General features: G+C 40.9%; 1 protein-coding gene across 1 annotated transcript in view; it reads right to left on the bottom strand.

Moving 5' to 3' along the window:
- Positions 1–24,677, bottom strand: part of TMEM178B (transmembrane protein 178B) — a gene marked incomplete at both ends in the record, with an annotated part of 221,598 nt that overhangs the window by 159,539 nt on the left and 37,382 nt on the right. Inside the window, one exon of the mRNA XM_080613809.1 lies at positions 142–255. Coding sequence (XP_080469935.1) covers positions 142–255 — 114 coding nt within the window. The remainder of the gene's footprint in view (positions 1–141; positions 256–24,677) is intronic.

The raw sequence follows: 24,677 nt of genomic DNA, 5'->3' as shown, positions 1-24,677 counted from the left end.
CAGTCTGCTACAAAGACAAACTGCATGTGAGAAGAGGGCTCTGAGTGGGTTGTCAGTCAAAGCCTCTGTTCTCATTTATCAGTGAGTGCCTCCGTTAGTCTGTACACGAAGAGAATGGAGAAGAAAGCCAGCACCACTTACGCAAGGCATGCCACTCATCCTGGCGGATTGTCTTGGTGATGTTGTAGGTAAGGTTCTTGGGAATGGTCGCTGAGGAGTAGTGGTACTTGATGTATGTGCACCGCTCAATTGCTCCTGTAAGGGCAAAATGCAGAAGAGAAAGCACTGTTAAATTAATGCAACATGTCCTCAGAATGGTAGACAAACAGCAAAGGCTAAGCACAAAGCAATCCCTACAATCAGTCCACTGTGACATCCAACACTATCTTTGGCCCATGACAAGCACAAGCTACCTATATGGTAAGCTCACATCCAAACGTACAATACACCAAAGGCCCTGCAGTAGCTGCCAGAGTGTCTGCTTTCACCATCAGATATATATATATATATATGTGGCAAATTACTCCCTCCTTTTATTTCTTTTCTTTGAACCATAAGCTAGCAGCAGTCATACTAGCATTTACTGTGCAGAAACTGTAAAAGCACATCTTAGCTTATTGTGCAGTAATGCGTCTCAGTGCCCATGCTCCAGGAGATGCATAAAGCAAATATCTTTGATCTTTCCTTCAGTACCCAAAAACAGCACAGAAAAAAATAATACATATAGATAGTGAGCAATTTTCCTGATCCCCCTCCACCCACAGCCAAACAGCAGGACAAGAGAAGGATATGTGACAGACTATGGTCTCTTGAAAGTACCCAGATACTTTCATTGCAGGCTCAAAAACAGAATTTATTGGCATCCCTGAATAATGAGTCCCAGATGACATCATGAATAGCTGCAATGGACAATTTACACACACACACACTCATACCCAGTAGGCAGGATTTCATCCACATTCCATGGAAAAAAGCACCACATGCTGCTTCTGTTTGTCTTCTGGTCACATTATTACATTATCTTTTTACAGTCACTTCCCTTCTTCTACAATAACTACAGCTCCAGGCCCTGATCTCCTGGCACCTCTCTGTGTAGCTAGTGTCCTTAGAGGATGGCATAAGCTGATGCCTTCCATGAATTACAGCCCAGCCAAATTTCACATGTGATCAGAAACATGTGATAATGCAACCATTCTTGCATTGATGAAAATCAGCAATGCTTCCTACATCTCTTTTTCCAGCATCCTCAATTAACATTGGTTTTATTAGGCCTTCTCACTAAGAATTCACATTCAAAGCTAATGAAAGTGGTTTTTCCATTAATATTATGGTATTTTTGGATCAGGCCTCTAATAACTAAATAAGTATCCTTAATATGGTTGACCACACTCTTTGCTACTGGCTACCACTGGTCAGAGAAGCAGCTATGCTGGAAAAGCTTTTATGTGTTAAAAAAAACATTGACAGGCACTCAATAAAATAATTAAATGAAGCGATGAATTATATGAATAAGAAAGAGTGCTATGCACCAGAAGGCATGTGAAAGAACACTTACTGTCAGCCTGAACTGAAATGGCAGAGCCATTAGCTTATATCAACAGCTCCAAGGGGTTAAATATGCTTTTATGCCACTAGAAATACAGATTTATACCTCAGTCTGTAAAGCATTACTTAGCATGAACTTAGATCATACACCATGAATTCACAGCAAGAGAAAGAAGAAAACCCAGGAAACAAGATTATTAGTTACATGGCAGTCTACTAGCATCTTCCAAAGTTAGTGCAATACAAACATTTGAGGTCCTCATTGTTTGCTCCTCTTAAGTATTCTTCACATTCTGCCTTTGACAGCAATTAGATTAGACAAAGCCAAATATTATAGGGGAAAAAGGCAAAATATTTACATATGTATCCGCCTGCCCTGACAGCGTGATGGGCTTCTGTGTGAGTCTGCACCATCTGGGCACCAAATGTACGCCCAGAATTAAAGTTTCAAACCAAGAACAGTATTTAAAAAAAGACAGCTAGTGTGCAAAGAGCTTTAAAAAAAGCCCCAGATCATAACCTTGCCTTCTTATAGGTTTTCATATCCCTTTTTGTTGAGCTGCTTTCATGGATCAGAAGCATTGGCAAGAAAATGGAAAATGCTTATTTGTCAGAAAATAATCTTTAAGTTATCAGATACCTGCCCAGACAAGAGATTTATATAGAATAGCAGACAAGGACACAGAGCCAAGATTCAAAATAAAAGCACAGAAGGAAGCAAGAAAAAAAATCCTGTTCCATTTGCTAACATTTCTTAAAGTAATCAGCAGAAAGCACCTCCTCTGAAACCAAAGAGGCTAATTCCTAGCAAGGTCCATCAAGCTTTATATTCTCACTGCAAATACCCTTAGTAGTAGCGCATTGCACTACCTTATATCACCAAAACCTATAGCAGAAAGAGAGGTTGCGATCTGAATGCAGATTCTCTCTTCATCATACATATAATTTTGGGCTTAAAGTTAAATTCCCATGGCTTTAATAAGATTTGAGTGCACATATGAAAGAAGCTCTCCCTAAGTGCTAGTGACCAGGGTAGGCAACCAGGGCATGGCTCACCAGCAAGGGCAGTTTGGGCAGAAGGGTATGTATACTGTAAGGGCATACTGTAAGGGCATACTGTAAGGGCATACTGTAAGGGCACTGAAGCCCTGCCAGCTCAACCAGGAAGCAATGGTATCCACTCAGCAGAAAGCCATAGCCTCGCTAAGCTCTGTACATGTCATGGCTGATGCAGCTTCCCAGACAGAGCTCTTGTGGGACCATTGTACCACCCAGGCATTAGGCTGTGCCCTGTTCTTCAGCCAGTACAGAACAGCAGCAGAGAGCACACCTATGTGACATGCACTCAGGCAGAGGAGCTCCTCTGCTTAGTGCCAGAGGTCTGGGAGGGAGTGAGTAGGTTAAGGAGTATCAGGTAGGGAGAGACTGACTTAACGGAATTCCACCCTACCCTCCCTAACACAGGCCCAGCAGGCAGACAGGACTCATGATATGGAGGATTTCCTACCATTTCTCCATCTGGCTGAACATAGTGACTTAAGGGATGGGAGCAATGGTGACAAGTTCCTGCCCAGCAAAGCAGGGATGTCTCCTCTGTGACTGCCTCACCTGCCCAAGAGCCATCACATAAAAGGGAGGTCCCTGCTACGGACTCTGCAAGTGGAAGCAAACAGTAACAATGACCATGGTTCATCCAGCATGGAAGTGTCACTGAGGTTAAGTCATCCTAGTCTAAAAATCAGCTGGTATAGGGCAGTAAACCAATGCCTATGGGATGGTGTGTTAGTGAGGTCCTTTGGTCTGCTGTCTCAGTGATGGTAGGGGATGGAGGTCCAGGCAGCAGCAAAGACAAAAGGCTTACTGATATGTTAAAAACCACAGAAGCACCTGACAATGGTCACGTAAGAATTAGGGCTTTCCCCCCAGAAAGATGGCAGGATCAATAGCCCAACTGAAGTGCACCTGCCCCAATGCACCAGCATAGGCAACAAACAGGAGCTGGAAGTCATTGCACAGCAGGAAACTATGACATAGTTGCTATCACAAAAACATGGTGGGATGACTCGCACAGCCAGAGTGCTGCAATGTCAAGCAGGACCTGCCTTGCATAAACCCATGCTGACCAGGGCCCATTACCTCGTTGTTCTATATGGGGCACAAGTGGCCAAGAAGGCCAACAGCATCCTGGCCTGTATCAGAAACAGCATGACCAGCAGAACCAGGGAAGTGATCATCTCCCTGTACTCAGCATTGGTGAGACCACCTCAAATACTGCGTTCAGTTCTGGACCCCTCACTACAAGAAAGATACTGAGGTGCTGGAACAAGCCCAGAGAAGCTGGAGAAGGGAATGAAGAATAATTCCCACGAGGAGCTGCTGAGGGTGGTGGGGGTGTTAGAAGCAAAGGAAACTGAGGGGAGACCTTCTCACTCTTTACAAATACCTGAAAGGAGTTTGTAGTGAGGTGACTGTCAGTCTCTTCTCCCAAGTAGCAAGTGATAGGGGGCAAGAGGTAATGGCCTCAAGCCAAATCAAAGGAGGTTTAGATCAAATATTAGGAAAAATTTCTACACTGAAAGGGTGGTCAGGCGTTGGAACAGGCTGCCCAGGGAAGTGGTGGAGTCACCATCCCTGGAAGTATTTAAAAGACATGTAGATATGGTGCTTAGGGACATGGTGGACTTAGCAGTTGGCTAGGTTAGTGGCTGTACTCAACCTTAAAGGTCTTTTCCAGCCTCAATGATTCTATGTTTGAAGATTCTATTCTTAACAGAATTAAGAATACCACTAGCAACAGCTCAATGACAGCTAAAGTACAGGTAAATTTTTAGTGGTAAATTCCATGATGATCTCCTTTCTAGCCACGCAACATATTTCTATGCTCTTCCCACCTCTAATTAACATGCTATTAACCAATAAACATCATTACTTCAATCAAGAGTTTGTAGGTACCAGAAATTAAAGTGAGCTTCAGCATACATGGTGAGATACATTCTCTTTTATCTCCTATTTGTCTCTGAAATACCAGCGCTGGCCACTGTGTGCATTCAACAGTGCTGAGTAGAGCACAAAGAATTCACTTATGTGTAGGAATTATCCCTATTACTTGTCTTACACAGGGAAACAGACCACCAGGTCAGACAGACAAGGTGCTGCTCCTGGATTTTCACCCTTCTGTGAAGCATTAAGCATAGGCTGACTGCTAGAATGGCTAAGCCAAATTAATTTTTTTTGTTACAGGGCTCAAAATACTTCAGTCTAACCCAAGTTACTGGGCTCAATAAAGGGATAAACAGGTGAAACGTAATGGTCTATGACATACTAGAGGTCAGCCCACATGAGTTAATGGGCCCTTTTGCCTTTAGGCTATTAAACTCTCCTGTGAACACTGGGTTTAATACACTCACAAGAATGTAGTTCAGTGTTTCAGAGCTGTCTCCTATTAGCTTCCAGCACTTCAATTACTTCAGACTCTGGAACAGCAGCATCGCTAGAAAAAGCATGTGGCCATCTTCATCCGCATGGCCACTGCAGACAGGAGAGGCAGGCAGGATCTTACTGGGAACCTCAAGCTTTGCATGCCTCAGACTGACAACATTTGTGATTGCTTGGGATTTAAACATGAGCCATTTATTAAACTTGCTCTCACAGGTCTAGAAGAGAGACCCTGCTGAGTTAATGCAACTGCATCAGCACATATCTAGCTAGAAGTGAGAATTACCTTTTGGAAACTTAGAAAAAGGCTTGTCATTTGCCTGGACCTGCCAGCAAAACTTAGGAAAAGGGGGAGATTATAGCAGTGACATGTCATAGTTCGTGATGTTTCCCTACTTGTTCCACACAGCAGAGAACTGAGTTCAAGACACCTAAATATCCAGCTCCTGGAGGCCCCTTAGGAAAGCAGAGGCTGTGGCTGCAGCAAGGAACAGATCTACTTCTCTCCTGGAAAATCCTCAGAAAAACCATAAGAAATCCTAACCTACAGATGAATTAATAGCTATACTCACTCTAGTCTTTGGGGTGGGAGGGAAGAGCAAGAATAAAAAAAAAAAATACATAGTCCTTTCCCTTTCATATCCGCCATAGGGTAACTTCAATTTATGGAGCATCTGCAGCTTTCAGCGCTAACTTAGAAAGATGAAATCCAACTGCAGCTGAGCTCTGCACTTCGCTCATATAACTGGGAACAGTATTTCTAGAGCAAACCAGTGAATGGGGTTTTCACTTATGCAGCTGCCATAGCAAATGTTACAGCTGGCCACAACAAACACGAAACAGCCACAAAGCTGCTCCACTGACAGATGTAGTATATTCCATGTTTCTCTGATGAACAGGAAATGTTTGGTGGTAATCTTAAAGAAAAATGGCTGACATCTTCAAATAGAGTGCTAGGAAAAGGATCAGCAGGAAGATGCAGCTAGAACTGTGCAAAACTATGCCTTATCCTCACATAAGTACAGATGCTCAGAGGGCATTCAGCAGCTGTAACTCTGTAGCTGTCAACCTCCTGTTCTAGCAAAGTTCAGATGCCATGTTAAATTGAATAAAGAAACTAGAGAGCTTTATCCAAAGCAGCTAAGTATTCACAGCACCAAACACACCATTCCTCTTACCGATGCACTTAGCTGCTCAGTTCTCCTATCATATCCACTGAGCATTGCTCTATAACCTTATTATTACATAATATTTCCTCTTCACTCCATTAGAAGAAAAACCTGTGCTATAGCAGGAATATCACCTGAAAACATGGTGCAATTTTTTCAGTTCAGTTTTCAAAACTCTCCCAATACCCTGATGTTAGCTGAGCAGCTAGTGAAACTCAGCTCCCACTGCACTACTAAGGCAGTTAACACTACCCCAGTAGAGGCCCCACGTTGCTGGTAATGCAAGGGATAACTGAACCATCCTCCACTCCAGGCTGAACAGGGTTGAGATCAATTACAAGGAAGGTCATAGTGCTGCTGGTACCCACATTTCATTTGTCTGGTGGGTAAACAGACAACTTTTTTCTAAACTTTGGGGCCAGTGTCTTTGTTTCTTCACCAAGCGCCTCCCCCTCCATGAAATATAATATTTCAAACTTTTAAATTGCTCCAAGAAACAGTTTTTGCCCATGGTTAATTTCAGAAATAGAATGAAAATTTTAAATTCCACTAGATTATTGGTCACATCAGTCCTAAAATGTAGATCACAGAAGTGCCCAGAGGCAGCTGACCTATGAGATCAGCTTGACTTTTGCAAAGGTATTTGTCAAGTTTCAGGAATTTACACTGTCACTGAGATCATATACTTTAGTCTTCTGCATAATAAAGACCAACTGATCTGAGAGCTGGCAACAAAAAATAGTCCTTCAGATGACTTTTCATTAAACTGGCAAACTGTGAGAGCAGCTAGGTAAGTGTCAGTAATGTCACATCAGATCAGTCCCAAGATGGCACACGGAACAGTTGCCTGCATGGATTATCTGAGCCCTGGGGAACATGGCCCAGTGTGAGGCATGCCTGCCTATGGCAAGGGGTTTGAACTAGATGGGTTTTAAGGTCCTTTCCAACTCTAACCATTCTATGATTCTATGACTATATGCCCCTCCTGTCAATGAAGGCTACAAGATTTTGCATTTTTCCCCCCAAAGCTTTCAGGGCTGCAAATCATGGAACCATCCTTAAGGTTTGAGTACAGATTAGCCAAATGCCTGTGAACAAGTCATCTCCGGTAGCTGGAAGGCTCACAGCAACACACAGAATTTCTCACTCTAAAACTCTTTGCAGCACTCCTTGTGTAAAAGCTGTCAGAAATCTCAGACAGATGCATGGAATCAGCAGCTCACTTGCTCTGGATGAACAATGGCATTGACATTCCAGACTTGGCAAAATCCAGCACTGACAGTCACCTTGCTTCCCCTGACATGCAGGGATCTGAAACTAAATAGCACTCATTCTTCTTTTGCTGTATGTATGTTGATCTCTATGATGGATCCAGCTGTACAGCTACTTTTTATTATGTTTCCTGCCAAAGCTTTTTATATGATGAGCTTCCCTGAAAAGACTAACATGGATGTTCTGAGCCTTTGCTACCTCCAGGCAGCTTTTCCTTCTTCTGTGTTGTTGATACCTCTGGATGAACTGTTTGTAGCAAGCAATTTATTCCACAAAATTCACTCTTTGTGCTAGTTTTAATTTTTACAAATCTGTTTGAAAATTACTACACAAACATTTCCTAGTAAGCGCAATCCTAGCCTCTGGCTTGCAAACTGCACTCACTACATGTGTATGCTACTCATTATGAGAAACTGCTTTCTGTGCGTGACAGACTGCTTTAATCCCATAGTTCAGTTACTGTTTCTTTATTGGGTAACTATATCCATACCATGTAGCAAGAAGATGTAGATTGGTCATTTAACCTCTAATTGTTTCACATTATCTTCAGAAAATGTTAAGAACAGAAGATCTATAGGGTTTTTTTCTTAGCATTTCAGTAGGTTTTCCAAGGGCTATAATCATAATTAGGGATAGGCTTAACCAGTTGCACATAGTGTATATATATGTATATATATGTCAATATCTTAAAAGTCATCTCCCTTGGAAAAGTTCATCGTTAAATTGTGCTAGCCTTTTACGCAGCCTCCAAGCCAGCCTTGGCCATTCAGGCTGGTACAACTTAAGAACTATCACCCTCAGTTTTATGTGTTGCCCTCAGTCTCTTAAATAATTTCATATGAATCACCAGAATTCATCTGAAGTTACCTTAATATATGCAGGGTTGTTGCTGCAGTTTCAGCATGCATTAACTGGTCAAACTAAACCCTGGAGGATGGTAGGAGGAGAAATCAAGCCCTTCCTTAACCAGCTGCTATGACAGAATTGCAATCAGATATGCTGACTAGTTAATGAACTCATGATGAGTAACTATGCTCTTAATGAAAGCAGAGACTTAATTATAAAGTACTACAACACACTAACAGAATTATTTCATTACCTCTGGAGTAATACTAACCGTGAAAGTACTGTTTACATATTTGTGCCCATCTGATAGATACATATAGGAACACATTAATGACAAAAATGTGGGAACACTTCTGTTATGCATTAATTGCAACATTTTTTTATGTTAGAAGGGTTTTCCAGAACCGGCCAACCAGCTCAACTCCCTGCTCAAAGGAGGAAAAACTTCAAAATTAAAATCAAATTCAAAGATAGTTTATATTGCTCAGGGCCCTGTCCAGTCAAGTTTTAAATACCTCTTAGAGATGCACATCATCTCTGAGCACCTGCTTCAACATCTGACCATCTTCATTATGATTTTTTTTCCCCTGGTACCTAATCAGAATTTCCCTTGGTGCCACATGAATATCTTGTATACTAGAATACCTAAGGGTAAAGGTCTAAAAATCTAGGAAGAATATGCAAGTATTATCACCTTAATCAACATGTCTGATGAATATTCATTAGCTTATATGCATAAATAGAAGCCAATGTTCTAATTAATGGAGCTCAAGATAGATTTTTAGAACAGGAGCTCATATTTGTTTCTGGCTTGTTCTGGCATCATCCTGAATTGAGGCTCAGCTTGGTCTGCCAGTAGGACTTGTTCCTACTTGTCCTAGATAAAGTGAAACAACTTCTAGTACAGGTGGTTGCTTGCTGTGGGCTCCAAGGAAACTGGGCTGATGCCTCACTTCAATTGATGGGTTGGGTTTGTGCGTTTTGGGTTTAAGACCAAGTTGCTAGTCCCTAGCTAGCAAGAGGGTAGATGGGCACTTTCAGGTTCTACTCACCATTTACAGGTTCATGTAAAAGAGCAATGTGATACAGTCCCCTTCCCCACTCACAGACAGACCCAAAGGTCGCATATTGGGAAAAGCAACAAATATGTCTATGGTAATACTTTGCAAGTATCAAGAGTGCACTCTTTTTGGAAATGGCCTCCTGATCATCTCTAGTTACCATTCTTCATTTCATAACACTATGTGCTGCAAGACCATGCTAACTAGCTTCTTCACAAATGAAGCTAAATTGAAAGGTGATCTAATGGTACAAGAGCAAAGCCAGTCTGAAGACACACAAAGCGCATATTAGGTCCTAAGCGCCAACTGTTTCTTAAAAATCCATCTTCATTGTACCACACTATTTACGAAGTTAGATCTAACCTGCACTGTGTCTCTGCAGTTAGAATCATCCTAGGAAGAACAGACAAAGGAAATTCAGCAAGTCACCATAGCTCTAGGAAAGCCACCTGAAGGGACACATTACCTACCTAGATGGTTGATCTCCAAGACTGGAGAAGTATATTGAGCAGCCACCATGACATGAACAGTACCACAGCAAGAAGCACAGATCTGCAGTCAAGTTCTGTAGAGTTGCAGTCATCACTGATATGCTCACACCAGCCACACTCAAATTCTGGTGGGCAAGTAGTCTGTGTTCAGGGTTTAAAGGCAACTTGAAAAACTGGGGGTCAGGATAAGGGAGGGGAAAGTGGCACAATGAGGAATAAAAATAAACCAGCATCTCAAATCAACTGATAAGTTCTATACAGCCACAAAACTGTATTTACCTATAACTTATTTGACACCTTTAAAGGTCCCTTACAAGCTTTTCACTTCCAAGACAATTTTCTGAATCAAAATAAATAAATTTGCTAGCTGTACTTACTAGAAATGTACTTACAAACACACTAGACACCTACATATTCCCTGCTGAGTAAAATACAGAAAGGCTACCAAAGGCATAAGGATATTTCAATACCCAGAACTCTACAGTATCACCTGAACTTACTTTTTGCATGTAGATGTCTTTACTAACCACCGGGAAAAATAACAAACAGAACTTCAGCAAAACACATTCAGAAGATACAAGCACCCTCTACTTTACCTAAAGGAAAAGCTTGCTTCTATTCACCAAGCTGGCAGCCACTGAAAGGATGAGACATTCATAAGATAAATATTACTTCATCCCCGAAATGGCACATACCCAGCAAATACATTAACAGAATGTTCAGTTTAAAGATTTTCATTAGGAAAGTGAGCAATGTTTTTTTCAGGGTGACAAGCAGAACATTCCTGCTCTTTTTTCCTCCCATTTTTCTTTTACACTTCATCTTGCTCGATATCCAAATAAGGTTCTCTCAAAGCTTCTAGCTTCATAAAACTTGTTAGAAAATGCTCAGCTGGTAAAGTCTTGCAAAAACCCACTGAAAACACAGCGGGGGGGATGGTTGAAAGGCTCCATCACGCTGTACTCTCCATACAGAAATGGGATTATAGAGGACAGTTGTCTGGGATGAAAACCCACCAACTTACTTTCAGTACTGCTCCATTAGATCTCTAGAGATATGGAAAGAATCACATACAAAATGAATGTGAAATAGAAGCAATCCATGAAGCTTATGGATCTCCAGATGCACACAACAGCTTTTTCCACTGTGGGCTCTATGGAGACCAGGTTCCACACAGGGAGCTCCAAATATTTCAGACTAAAACACCTACATCTCAATTTCAGCTTCTGCTTCTAGAGGGAAATATCTACATTTCCTTTTCAACCACCTGGTGAGTACAGATAGAGGGGCAGACCTGCTTGCACTGAGCAGGCAGCAAAATTTTCAGAGCAGAGAAAAACCAAAGTACCTGAACAGCTTTTGCCAGGCCTGCTCCCCACATGCTCTCTGGATATTCCAGAATATAGCAGCTTGCTTAAAGCAACCAGCTGGCAGAAGATAAATATTCCACCCATGGTAAGAAAGGAATCCAAGTATGAGACCAAAAGCTGAATTTGCATTGGAAAGTGATGAGCTCACACTTTCTCTCCAGGGACCAAGGAAAGGGGGCTGGCAAGGAAGCTGGAGCAAGAGGATGGTTACAAAACACTTTTTTACTGCAGCTATTAATAACAGTCTCCAAGCCACAGGGCACTTGAGAAGAGGAAGGCATCTCCTTGCTTCTATTAATCTTTTTGTCCACCTATTTGCATTGGGCTGACCACAGGGGAGAGGGAAGCAGAGCACAAATGAAAAGTTAAGGAGGTTAAAAGGGTTGAAAAATATTTGCTCCTACTTGTTTGGAGGCAGAAATTAAATGATCAATAAAATGTCACTGAGACAGCAATTACCAGTAAAAAATCACTGATGACCCAATAGCTGATAGAACAAAGCATTATCTCAGCCCTGCTGTCAAGCCAAAGAAAAAGCACAGCAAAGGCTATGCCACGAGCAGGTTTCTTTTATATTAATCTACATCTTCTGATTCTCATAGTAAGATACTCCCATGAAGCTTGGTATTTTTTGAGCCAGCTTTGAAACCTCTTTCAAAGAGATGTCTGGAAAGCAGGGTGCCAGACTGCCAAGAAAATAAGGATGGGTCCACAGGTATCACCAACTCTGCTGAGGCTCTGTGATCACATGCAGTGAAATCTAAGGACACTTATGTCTACCATGGAAAGCTATTTTATATGCTTCATTACAAGGCAGACATGCCTTGCTATACCATTTACTTCTTTTTACTTATTAAAAAGATGGGAAGATAAGCCTTTCTGTGTCTCCATACTGTTAGTTTACAGCTGGCTCCACAAACTGCTGAGCTGGAGAAAGTAGTTAGCTTTCTTTCAGCATTTTAAGTTCTTGTAGCCTTTAAACTTCACGTTTAAACAACAAATCACAACATGACAGAGAACCATTCAGATGCATTGCATCCCACATTAGAAACTTAAGATGAGACCTAACACAGACTAATCTTCCTGAATATTCCAATTGCAGGCTCAGTCTCATCCAGCACCTACAGCAGTTTCTGAAGAGCATAATTTAAATTAAAAGACTTGAGTTATGCAACATATCTACATGACATTGTTTTGATTTTATCCCACAACTGGGGGGGGAGGAGGGGGAGTGATTCCTAGGTTTCACTTGAACATAAATTGTGGTGAGGAAAAAGAAGGATAAAGTTCTTGGCAGGGGTCATATATCAGGCATTCACAGGAATCAAACTGAGATGATCACTTTTTAGAAAACTAATTATAATTCCACCTATCTTATGGACTGGCTCATAGTCTAAAAGTGTTTGGCTTATATGCTTAAGTTAAGAAGCAGTTTTCTAACTTACATGGTTATATGCAAGAGGTGAATTGGCTTGCCTTAAATTTTAGGAAGTACAGCATGGAACCTGTTTTGCACATTTTAAACAAAAGGTAGTGAGAAAACACAGGATTTGAAAAGATTGCAGGTCCCTCTCCCACCACCCAGATAAAAAACTACCGGCAGGCAACTAGCTTATCAAACAAATAAGTGAGGAAGCAATCCAGCATCAGCTTTTCAGCAAGGCTGGGGTTTATCCCCATGAGAAGTCTATAGCGTAGACAGACCAGAACGAGAGCACTCTGCTACGCCCATAAACTGTTCTCTTGATCTACTGTACACTGGGCTTGTAACCTCCTTTGCTGATAAGACACACTATTGCCATCCATTAAGGACCTTATTGAGATTTAAAACTATGCAAACATAAGACTTCAGACATTCTTTCTTTGGTGGAAAGATTCCTTTCTTAATAAGTATATCCTTATCTTCTGGATTCCTTAAGATTCACTAGCTTTATGCTGTTCCCATTCTAGTTATTTCAATTAAGTGTTAGAGTGGTGTGGTTGGAAGAAAGGCATTTTCAAGATACCACTTCACACACAAAAAAACATTTCCCAAGCAAAGGTACCCTACAGTTATTAAATGTACATGCAATGTAAAGCTAACAGACAAGACCATCCCTAAGCTAGCAGAGTTTCCCCTGCAATTTCATAATGTCTCTTGCCCCATAAACCCTACCAAGAGAATATCTATTCAGATCACGCAGGCTGATAGACAATAGCTACTAAAACCACCTTGAAATAAACCTAGGGACTGTTTACTAGCAAGTAGAGACTATTAAATTATAAGGATAGTATGTATAATGACTCTCAAAAATAAAGAGTATTTTCACTTTTGACCATGCTCTTTCCCAGTAAAGTCATTTCCTGGATGGACCTTGTTGAATTTATTCACTAGCTGGTGAGTTGCCATTACTACAAGGATGCTCCATCCTCCTTTATAAAGGAGTATGCATTCAGAGAGACAAAAGATTTCTCAGCTGACTGCCCGGGCTGCTTGCTGCATTATTGTAACTAGACTATCATACATGAGGGCTTGTATCAGATAAAAGCTTTGAGAAATTAAATGTTGTGTAGATATTTAAAATTAGTCCTTGAATAGTCAAACAAACTGAAAGTCACAACTAGAGGGAATGGGAGAAGATAAAGGTGGTGGTAAGAAAATCAGACAACTGTACTCTGAAACCCAATATGAGCTAGAGCACAATTTGGTCATTCTAAAACCTATGAACCACAGATACTATCAATCTCTCTGCACCTATCTGAAATCATAAGTGGTTTCCCCCTTACAGAAGGAAATGATTCTTGAAGTATTTGAAATAGAAAAGGTTGGTGGATGTGATCAAAAAATATTTTTACAATTGACTGGACTTTGCCCTTACTTATCCAGTGATGAGTTTTGCAATACCAACATATGCCCTTGTGTTCAGAAGGCTTAGATATTGAATGCTACAATAATTCATTTTTGGTGCTAGCATCAAGTTCTGGCTGCACTCAGATGTTCTTAAGTCAACAGCCTATGGCTAGAATCTCAACATCACTGCAGACACTCTGCAGCAAATGAGCAGCACATATTTCAAAGTGGCTGAAAATATTTAAAGGATAAAGGCCCTTGTACGGCACTAGAGGGGGCAGAAACTGAGAAGGGACCAACTCATCTCCGGACCCAACCTTCCTTTTGCTTATTTCCAATACAAATCTGTGAGGACCAGTTTGATAGCTGCTCATCAACAGCAAACCTACTAGTGAAAAGACCTACTCCCAGCATGGTCTTCAGCTGGGAATTAAGTTGCTCTAGTCAAATCCTGAAGGCATCTAGTCTCCCAGGGCATTAGCTAAAATTCATGGCATTTCTTAAGACATACTAAGATGTGCCATTTAATGCAGAAATAAGAAATGGTAGAAACCATTCCAGCAAGTCAAAGTAGAGAAAGCCAAAGTAGCTTTAATACCATCTACTACTTTACGTGACAAAGAGCTACAGGCTGTTGTGAAACCATATGACCCTAGCTTAGACCCATTTAAATACAGAAAAATTACTGTGGGATGAGAATTTCTCACCCAATGGGTACATGTATGTCTACTGCTGGACCAGTGCAGACTGAGGAACAGACTGCTGCTGCTACTGGGTTTGGGGTTTGTTGGTTTTGTTTCGGAGGGGTTTTTGCAGGGACACATAGATGTTGCTTTGCTTTCGGAGGGTGTTGTGGCATAATGTTCTATTGCCAATAGCATCCTCTTGTCATTTGAGAAAAGTAATCTACCACTTCTTGCATCTTCCCATCTGAAACATCAATCAAATTACAGGGTCACCATATGAAAACGTCCCACTCACTGCAACATAAGATGTCCTGGCCAGGGCAAGCTGGACTAAATATTTCTGCTGCTTGTCAGGAACGATTCATAGCGTGAAAGACATGATTCAAAACGTACAGACTGCCATTAGTTAATATAGTTAATATAACTATTGATGGCAGCAACAAGTATTACTTAAAAGGTAAGCATCACACCTCTACAGATCTTTGCCACTAGCCATCTCATCCCACCACCTCTATGCCTGACAGGCTAACAGAACCCCACTGGGGCCTAGAGCCCTAAGTGTTACTCAGACCCTTACAACTCAAGAACATGCTTTATGATCCTCATTCTGACAGAGGAGGGGTCAATTATAACCCTAAAGACCCATCACCATACATGGGATCAGAAAAGGAAGTACTTCTTTCCTACCACCACTTTTAAGGTACAGAACAGCCCTTTAATTCCACATTGGAATTTCAGCAGTTTTGATCATTGCTTCACATTTGGAGGAAGGGACTATGGAAACAGGCATTTACACAGACACTGTCAGCTCAGGATTTATTTTCTTTTAATCTTTACTCCTAGTCTGAGGTGTAATAAACCCCTGTGTCTCAGTAGCATCTGATGACACACAACAAAAAAGGTGCTCTTGAGGCAACATGCTGTACAAATACAGTGAACAGAATTTTTGCCTTGGGAGATTTTTGCTATTCCTCCATTTCATACCTTTCCTGCCCATCTAGTTGCTCATTTTGTTTAATATGTAAAGATAAGTCTTGAACTTTAGTGTTTTATTGTAGAAATTATTGATTCAGCATCCTCTGTGCTTCTGGACTCACATTTTTATCTGCACAATTAAGTCTAAATCCAAGTGTTATTATAAATCGTTGAATTCTATTAATGCTTTAATTGCCACTAACAATACCTTGCACAGTATATTTCTTAATACCATCTCAAAGCATTTAACAGCATAAAGACAGTATTGCTGCCCAGCATGGAGTTACATACTATCCCCCAAAAAATAATCAGGCCTTTCACTTCCTACCTTTGTACACTAACTTGTGGACACTGATTTGTGGGCAGTAGAATCAATCCCTTTGCAATAGGTCTAATGCAGACTTTAATCCATCATTCTATTTACTATAAATTAGGTTATTTAAGATGCAGCAGATCTCTATTTGCCCTCTAAACATCCCAATTAAAAATGAAGGCAATAAAACCATGGACAGTAAGTAATCACTGCTTGTCCCAAGTTAGGCACCAACACCTTATTGCAACATAAAGATCTTCCTACTCTAAATTATCACACAGCTTAAGAGGAGGATTGAGAAGATGCTAACATACCCCCCTAACCTTCTTTCCTCTTATTTTGTCAGCGGCTGTGTTCAGCCTCTCAGATTCCGAAAGCATAAAGCTTCAGTTCACTGACTACACGATCAGGTGAACAAGATCCAGGATGATTCTTAACATGTCTCCACTGAGCCATCAGCCATTCTGATGAAGGATACGAAGAGGACATGTCAACTTAATGAAAAACACATTCTTTAGAAAACATCTAAACCTTTAAGAAAACATGCCATTAGCTTTATTCTTATCCCCTAGGGTTCTGCAATATCAGGTTTAATTACAACAATTGTGACAAAAATCATAGTAAAGAGATATAGCTGCAAGCTGATCTTGCCCAGAGATTCCACTCACCAAAGTAAGAGCCAAATGCAGCACTATGAAGAGACTTCAGTACAAACTCAGAAAGCAAACTATATTCAAATCACTTTCAGCAGAAATATTTCTAAGTACAACCTAACTCAAAGGGAACTAGCGATTAAGGTGGCAGGTACATGGCTGAGATTCAGGGAAGTGCTCCCAGGACAAGGAGACTTAGGAAGGAGAAACAAAAAGCTAGTCTCATACTGCAGTAGAAATGCAGTGAGGGTAGACAAGGGCCAGACTTTATGTCAGAACAGTCAATGCCCTGAACCGTCATACTATAGACTTGGTTTTCATTGCTGGAATCGGCTAAGGAAACAAACACTAACATGGCCTTCTCCATTAACTGATTAGCACAACCATGCCTACAGAAACGAGCGCCCGGGGTTGCATGGTTAACAGGATGGGTTACAGCACTAGGCTTGTAGCTACACAACTGTGCAAAATACAAGGAGAAAGGAGCTAGCAGCACAAAGCTCTAAAAGAAAAGGGGAGACAAATAAAAAACAGAAGCCCAATTTCTGAAATTGATAACATCATTCTACATCTCTAAAACTGATTTGCAGATGTGGTGAATTTTACACCTTAAGGATTAAACATCTTTTCTAAAGATATCCACAGCAGCTGCAGGATACAGGGATAACCATTCTCACTACAGGTACACAGTTTTGGTAAAATACTCTGATCCTCACCAGAAAGTGAACATCTGGAGCTTGCATCAACATGACTTCATCCACACAAGAGAAGTCTTTGCCAGGAGCTCACATAGGGGTGAGGCTGGATGTCATCTCTTCATAATAGATTGAGAGATAACTTGGCAATATAGAATCCCAGAGGTTTAATAAATATCTTTCCAAAATTAGCAAGCAAACGGCCCAGAAGTGGAGACCCCTCAGTAGGTTGAAAAGCAGAAATCTCTAGGTAGTATTTCCCACATTCCAGCAAACATTTGTCCCACAGGAAGTTACCCTTAGGAGTGAAAACCTACAGTGTTCTTTCATTCCTCCAAAGCCTTTCAGCTATGAAGGAAAGATCTGGCTACAAAATTGTAATACAAGTTACTTTAAAGCAAAATATGCAGCACTACATGTCATTTAGACTATAATATTTAAGAATGCTTAGGTTGGCATCAAAAGGAGGGAGCAAGAGAAATACCTTTGCTCTTTTTAGATCTCCTACAGACTTTGTGACACTTGGTCAAAGGAGGCGATTCCACCCCTCTATTCTGCTCTTGTCAGAGCCCACTTGGAGTACTGTGTGCACTTCTGGTGTCCCCAGCATAAAGAGGACATGGAGCTACTGGCGCAAGTCTGGAGGAGGTCCACGAGGATGATAAGGGGACTGGAGTGCATCCCATATTCTTTCTCATATACATACATTTCTCACATGCAACTTTCTCACAGGCTGAGAAAGATGGGACTGTTCAGCCTGGAGAAGAGAAGGCTGCATGGAGACCTCATAGCAGCCTTCCAGCCTTGCTATGAGGTCTCCGTGCAGCCTTCTAGTATCTGAAGGGGGCCTACAAAAATGCTGAATAGGGACTTCTTAATCAGGGACAGTAGCAACAGGACAAGGAGGTTTAAACTTAAACAGGGGAGATTTAGGTTGGACTTCAGGAAGATATGTGCTGGAACAGCATTCACAACTGGAGATGAATGCTCCATCCCTGGCAGTGTTCAAGGCCAGGCTGGACAGTCCTTGCGTGACCTGGTCTACTATGACTCACTATGGTAGGTGGGTTGGAACTAGATGATCCTTAAGGTCCCTTCCCACCCAAACCATTCTGTGATTTATTGCATTTCAGCAATGCTGTGGCAATGTCTATCAGCCTCAGTCTTGGACTAGGTTACCATGAGGCCAAACACTATACAGTCATGAACTTAAAACCGTCCTGGACCCAATTCCTTTACCATTTTATAAGAAAATCTACTGCTTCCGCATGTTCCAGTACCAAACTTAAAAAGCTGGGTTTTGTACGGGAGTGGGGAGATATACTTAAAAAAAACCCACATACAGAAAACAGCTGTATGTGTTACTAATATTCAGTGTCCAAGAAAAGACACAACCAGGTCAGTCTCATTATGCTCAATCATACATCTCACCTACCCCCAAGAATTAAGTACAAGCCTGTAATTTTATTATTCATCTTATACCAGTGCAGAACGCAGTTTGAAATAGTCCTGATTATTTAGAAGACTCATCATCCTGTTCCCAAAGAGGAAGTAGGAATATGTATACTCTTGAGGTCTCATGGGGAAGTATTATAGGGTCATGTAAACTACAGATTGCCTTTGCAGCCTTGTTTGATGCTCTGATTTAATCAGATACCTTTGATTAGGATAAATTAAGTCTAAGGTTTTGATCATGACCTAGCCCTGATTCCATGCCACAAAGTACAAAATCAGTGAGGGGATTTACTACCAATGATTGCACATGATCCGTGGCAATCACATAAGATTTGAGGCATTTCAGCACTAGACAGCTCTGACTTCTCACCACTGACACTGCAGAACCAGACATGCAAATAGGCTGCCCTGGGCACCAAGCTGAGCATGATTTCCCCACAGCTATCACTCCTAGTCCGATAAAATGAATTTGAGTAATACCATGTGGTCTGCGTGCACAATAATTGAAGGATGCCAGCCTCACTTCTCACAGGAGAAAAGCAGACACCACAGATACCCTTAATCAATTTTTAGGAGAATTTTTTCTTTAAGCTATGCTAGATGCTGTCTCTTATTTATCTCTGTCTGAGGAATGTTGGTGCCTGCTGGATCCTCAGCCTACTGTTAGAAAGAACAGGGACAATCACTAGAGTGCCTTGTCAAAAATGGGTACCTTCACACTTGCAGTAACGTACGTAGTTGCAACTGTACTGCATCAGGGGATCCAAGTTGTAGGCCTTCATGCAGTCCAAGGCAAGGAGGCAAGATATTCACACATTAACTGTACTGCTCTGCCACATCACATAAAAGCATGATGGAAGGTTCTGAGAGTATCTTTCATTAAGGTTAGGGCTATGCTACTCCCATAAGCCAAAACAAAAGCGATAGGAAAAGTCTGGGTACTGTCTTGACAGAGACTCCAGAGCTTGTCTTGGCAGACAGACCCAGCCTGTGTCATGAATTACCTGATCAGAGGAAGTGCAGCTTGTTGCAAGATGAAAAACAAATATCCCTTTTGTTGGTTTAACCTTTAATTCCTTAGCCATGCAGTTCACCTCTCTGAACTACAAACAAGAATCACAAGACATGATTATTCAGGAGAGGACAATAGCTTCTTCATACTCCAGAAAAAGAAGTTTCGTGTGAACCGCACTTCTTAGCACAAACCCACACCAGATGATTATGAAATGAATTAGCAATAAAAAAAATATTTCATGAATAAAAGCCTTTTAAAAGATAAATAAGCCAGGCTCCAAATTAGCATGAAAATTAACTTCCATCGATAATCTGCCAGTGCTGCTGAACTAATGTTCTTTGCAGAAGCCAAGTGGATTGTTTGACAATTAAGTGGTATCACTCAACATGAACTATTGTGCTAGTTCTGGAAATCAAAGGGAGTTGGTTCTAAGGAGAGCTGAAAAATGCAGCACTGCTAAGGGTTCCCCCTTCTGCATCTCTCCAATACACATTCCCGGGCATGACTAGCATTCATTCCCAAGCAGAAATCTACATTCAAGTAACCACCAACAATAAAGGCAAAACAAAAATCCCATCCTCTGAGAATTAAAGCTCTGAACAGAACAGCTCACAGATCACAAGCAACTGAAGTGTTCTATTACAAAGCTATCACACAACTAACTGTGGCAGAGATGCTCAGGTGAGTGGACACAGCTTGTGCTGGTTTCTTTCCCTGGGGCTCCCTGGCAAGATGACAAATCTCTTTTCAGGGTGGCAGCCTGTTTCTTTCATACATTTACAAGCAGCACTATTAGGTCTTTTCCAGCCATCTTCCTTGTCAAATACCAATTTGAAATAGTATGATGCTTATATTTTCCTCAACTGCCCAATTTTTTGATCCATGCCAGTGAGCTGTAGCTGGAGACAGTTAAGCAGTGAGCTAGTTGTGACACTGGTGAAGGAGAATCAAGAAGGGGAAAATTACATATGAAGGAATTCTGACTGCCCCAGCAACTCACACACAAGTTCTCAGGTCACTCAAAACACTCTCATCAGTGGTTGAAACTGAAGCAAGTGTCTGGGTAAACACTTCAGGAACAATTCCATCCTTTGTAATTTTTGCCCAGGTGTCATCTGAGCATTTTGCCTTTGACTTACATAGGTTAAGATAGGAACACAGGCTCCATATCTCAAGGCTTGGCATCACCAGAGTTTCTCTGTACTGACTGCAAGTCCCATGGTAGTAATCAATCTCAAGTACTTTGATTCCAAAATAGTCAAAGTCACTACACCACAATCCAAATGTGGGATGTTAGTAAACATACCTACTACCGCCACAGGATACAGGTTCATGAGATTTGTTAATATTAGCATCTTTATCACAAGAGTTCTGCCTGAAAGAACTGGACTGCTTAATACCTAAGGTGCATCCATTGCTTGTCTTTGCTTTTTAAGAAGAAGGAAAGATCTAGTCCAGCAGCTGTAGCAAAGCACATCACCTGAGTATAGCATACTCCCCATGCTAAAATCTCAAAATACACTGTAAAAGCAAATAAGTAACGCATGTATGGAAAGGTGTTCAGGAACAAAGGGTACATCCTTTCCTGCATTTTGAGATGAGGTGGAAAGTCAATGAGGCAGAAAAAACTCATTCTCACGGCAAGAGCTGCAAAGAAGACGACTCAAATCAATGGAACAAGATTATCAACTATGAAAAGACAGAAGGCTAAGAACAAGGTTGAACTTAAAAAAAATAAAGAAAGAAAAAACAAAAAAAAACAACCCAGAAAACAAAAAAGGTGCAGCCTTACATTTTGGTGGGAGGCAAGAAGGGCAAAAGCTCTACTTTTTCCACATGTAGCTTCAGACATTTATGGCTGGGATTATACAGAGCAGTTGTTTGCAATAGCAGAAGGCTACATTAATTCATCACAGTGATAAGTCAGGAGAAGACAGCAAGAATGATCTGGATTTACTGCAAGTGAAGAGAGGGAAAATACACATGAGTAACTAAACAATTTTCATTCTTCTTTGTATATTTTGCCACTATGATCACACTGCATTATTTGAAGAACACTCTACTCAGCTAACATTTTTAAGAAGAATCATTCACCTCTAGTCTCCTTTCCACTACACCTACCCATCTCCATCCATAAGACTAGTTTGGTACAGCTATTCAAAGCCCTCTGTATAGCACCAGAGCTCCGCTGCCGTATACAAAAGAGCAGCAGAGAATACTTTAATTAGTATTTTCTCCTGAAGGGTAAAAACCGATTCTTAAATTACTTTACCTGTAATGAACTGCATCTTCTTTCACTCTACTGTAGATCTGGAATAGTGATTCCTGCTTCATGTATTCCTCTTAGTTTAATTTTGTTGCTTTGTTTCACAGATCTGTTTCTATCATGATGAAAGCTAGACAAAATACTACAAAAGCAGGAGAGAAAGGAATGCCAGTATTAAGGGAAATTGAGTTTTCTCTTACCTTGCTAAAACATTAGTCAAGATGGGTATGAGCAATCTCAGTGAAAACAGAAAATCTGCAAACTATTTTACTTTGGGAGGAACTGCATTAATTAGTATTATTAGGAAGTGCCAGTGTAAAAACACCCAAATATTTCACTAGTTGAATGTTCTCTTCTCCCTTATATTTAACATAGGTGCTTCTAGTATGGCAACACTGGAGCGAAGACTAACTTCTGGAGTGGAAATGGTTGTGTTTAAAATTACTTTGTTTGGTAGGTTGATAGTGCATGTGAAATCTGAGCAACACTGTAGACCTTACTTGGACTATGCCCTCTCCATGTCCAGCTCACACCAGGTAACAGTGGAGACCAGAGTTCCATGCTTATCTGCTTTATCTCCCTGACAAGCAACAATATTTGACAGCATGGGAGCTGCTCAGGTTTACATTCTCAGTCTGAGTGACTCCATAACACCTTAGGATGCAGGACTCATACACCCTGACCATTATAGCCAGCCTCTTTCTTGTTTTTCCCATACTCATTTCTCCCCTGTAGACCTTTCTCAATATTTCTTCATTCACCAGGTGACTTGGTTTATTGGCTCTGAACTCAGAGTGAATCAGAGGCCACTTCCACCTTTCAAAGTAGGTATGGTTCAGACACACATGCCAACACCAGAAATTTTTATACAGATCATGTTCTGAAGACATTTCCCTGCCAGCCTGGGTAGCCATCCACCAGCCATCTCAGCAGTTGTAACCTTAAGGCTCTGTGTGGTGCACATACAGCTCACATTCCTGAAGAGGTGGCCAGTAATTACAGAAACAATTAAATACATCTTTTCCTGCTAGGCACTGAAATGCATTTTAATAAGTATACAGGAGTGTTACCGGATGTTTCCCCCTGGAAGATCTCCAGAATGATAAACATTCATTAATCACTACAAAGTACCTGTAAGGTACCAAACTACTTGAAAACTACATCAAGCAGGTGATCAGAGACAAAGCTAGAGGCCATTTTATATTAGGACAACCTCATACTGTTCTGCTGACATACAGCCAACTTGCTGTGAGCCATTCCAGCCCCACAGGAGTTACTTTTCTTTTAAGAAAACATACTTGGGCCAACAGCACCCCTGTGTCTGTCAATCATCCCAAAACCTTCAGCCAAGAAAACAGAAGAGAGATCCAAGCATCCATGAACTGATAATCCTCAACTAACCCGGCAGCTGAGCCAGACCACAGGCTGTCTGCATAAGTGACCTTCAGCCATCTCTAATGAGTTCTCATGGGCCAGAATGAAGAAAAACAGGGTGGAAGGGAAGAAAAACACAGCCAGACCTCACATTTTCCCACAGGATCACAAATTCCTGCTTAGCTAGCCAAATCAGCCATATTTAAGGAAAAGAGGACAGAGATGCATGCTATTTTGAGAGGTGCCTACCACTATTCACACCTGACACAAACTCTTCTCAGCAAACAGCCCATAGTATAAGGCTTCACTGGAACTAACAGAATGCCCTAGAACACAGACTCAAGAGTCACTCTGTATTTAAATAAGGTTATCACATCAATATTGCAAAAAATGTCAAGACTTCTCCTGAAAAATCATATTAGCAGAAGACCCAGCACACTGAGTTAGAGGCAAACCACCCAGTACAAATCTAGTTTATTTTGGTTGCAGAACTAGAATGAGCTATTCTGTTGGATAATTTGGAGATTAACTAAGAAAATTCAGATACCAACATTTTTTATTTATTGACCAGCACAATTGCTAACACATTAACAGGCCATTTGAAACACTCTACCAATGTGGAGAAATTACTTTAAACAAAGTTTACAGAGAATTTGCACCGCAGAGTACTACTGTCTCTGGTGCTCAATTAGAATAACATAGAAGCTTTGGTACTTTCATTTGTATACACAAGTATGTGTGCATATATATGTTTTAATTAAGCCTTACCAATGTACTTGCTCTATTTTCTCATTATAATTATACGGTTATGCAGAAAAACATATGAAAGTCTAGATGACTCAGGAGTTTGACAAGAAGATATGAACTGCCAAATTCAGTCAAAAGTACAAACCCAGCTACCCAGCTTAAGCCAGTAATCTGGAGCAGACTGAATAATTTAAACGCAATTTTGACAAGATTTGTCCTTTCTTTTGCTTGTTAATTGTCTGCTAACATGCTGCAAAATATCTGAAATCTGTTCATTATTCAAAATGATTCATAAAGGCCTTCACTGACTAACTCTTGGTCTACAAATACCTTAAGCTATGACTGTCACAACTAAGTAAACAATTTGCAATTCATGGTGTAACTTATGTAAGGGGAAGACATTCATTACATAACCAGCTTGAACAGTTTTAACAGCTGACAAGCATAGCATACATTTTTAATTGCACACTCCCAGTTAA

Source organism: Psittacula echo (genome assembly GCF_963264785.1).
Source record: "Psittacula echo genome assembly, chromosome: 1".
In the NCBI taxonomy this organism is placed as follows: Eukaryota; Metazoa; Chordata; class Aves; order Psittaciformes; family Psittacidae; genus Psittacula; species Psittacula echo.
The sequence above is the reverse complement of the archived record's forward strand: the minus strand, read 5'-3'. Positions and strand labels throughout refer to the sequence as shown.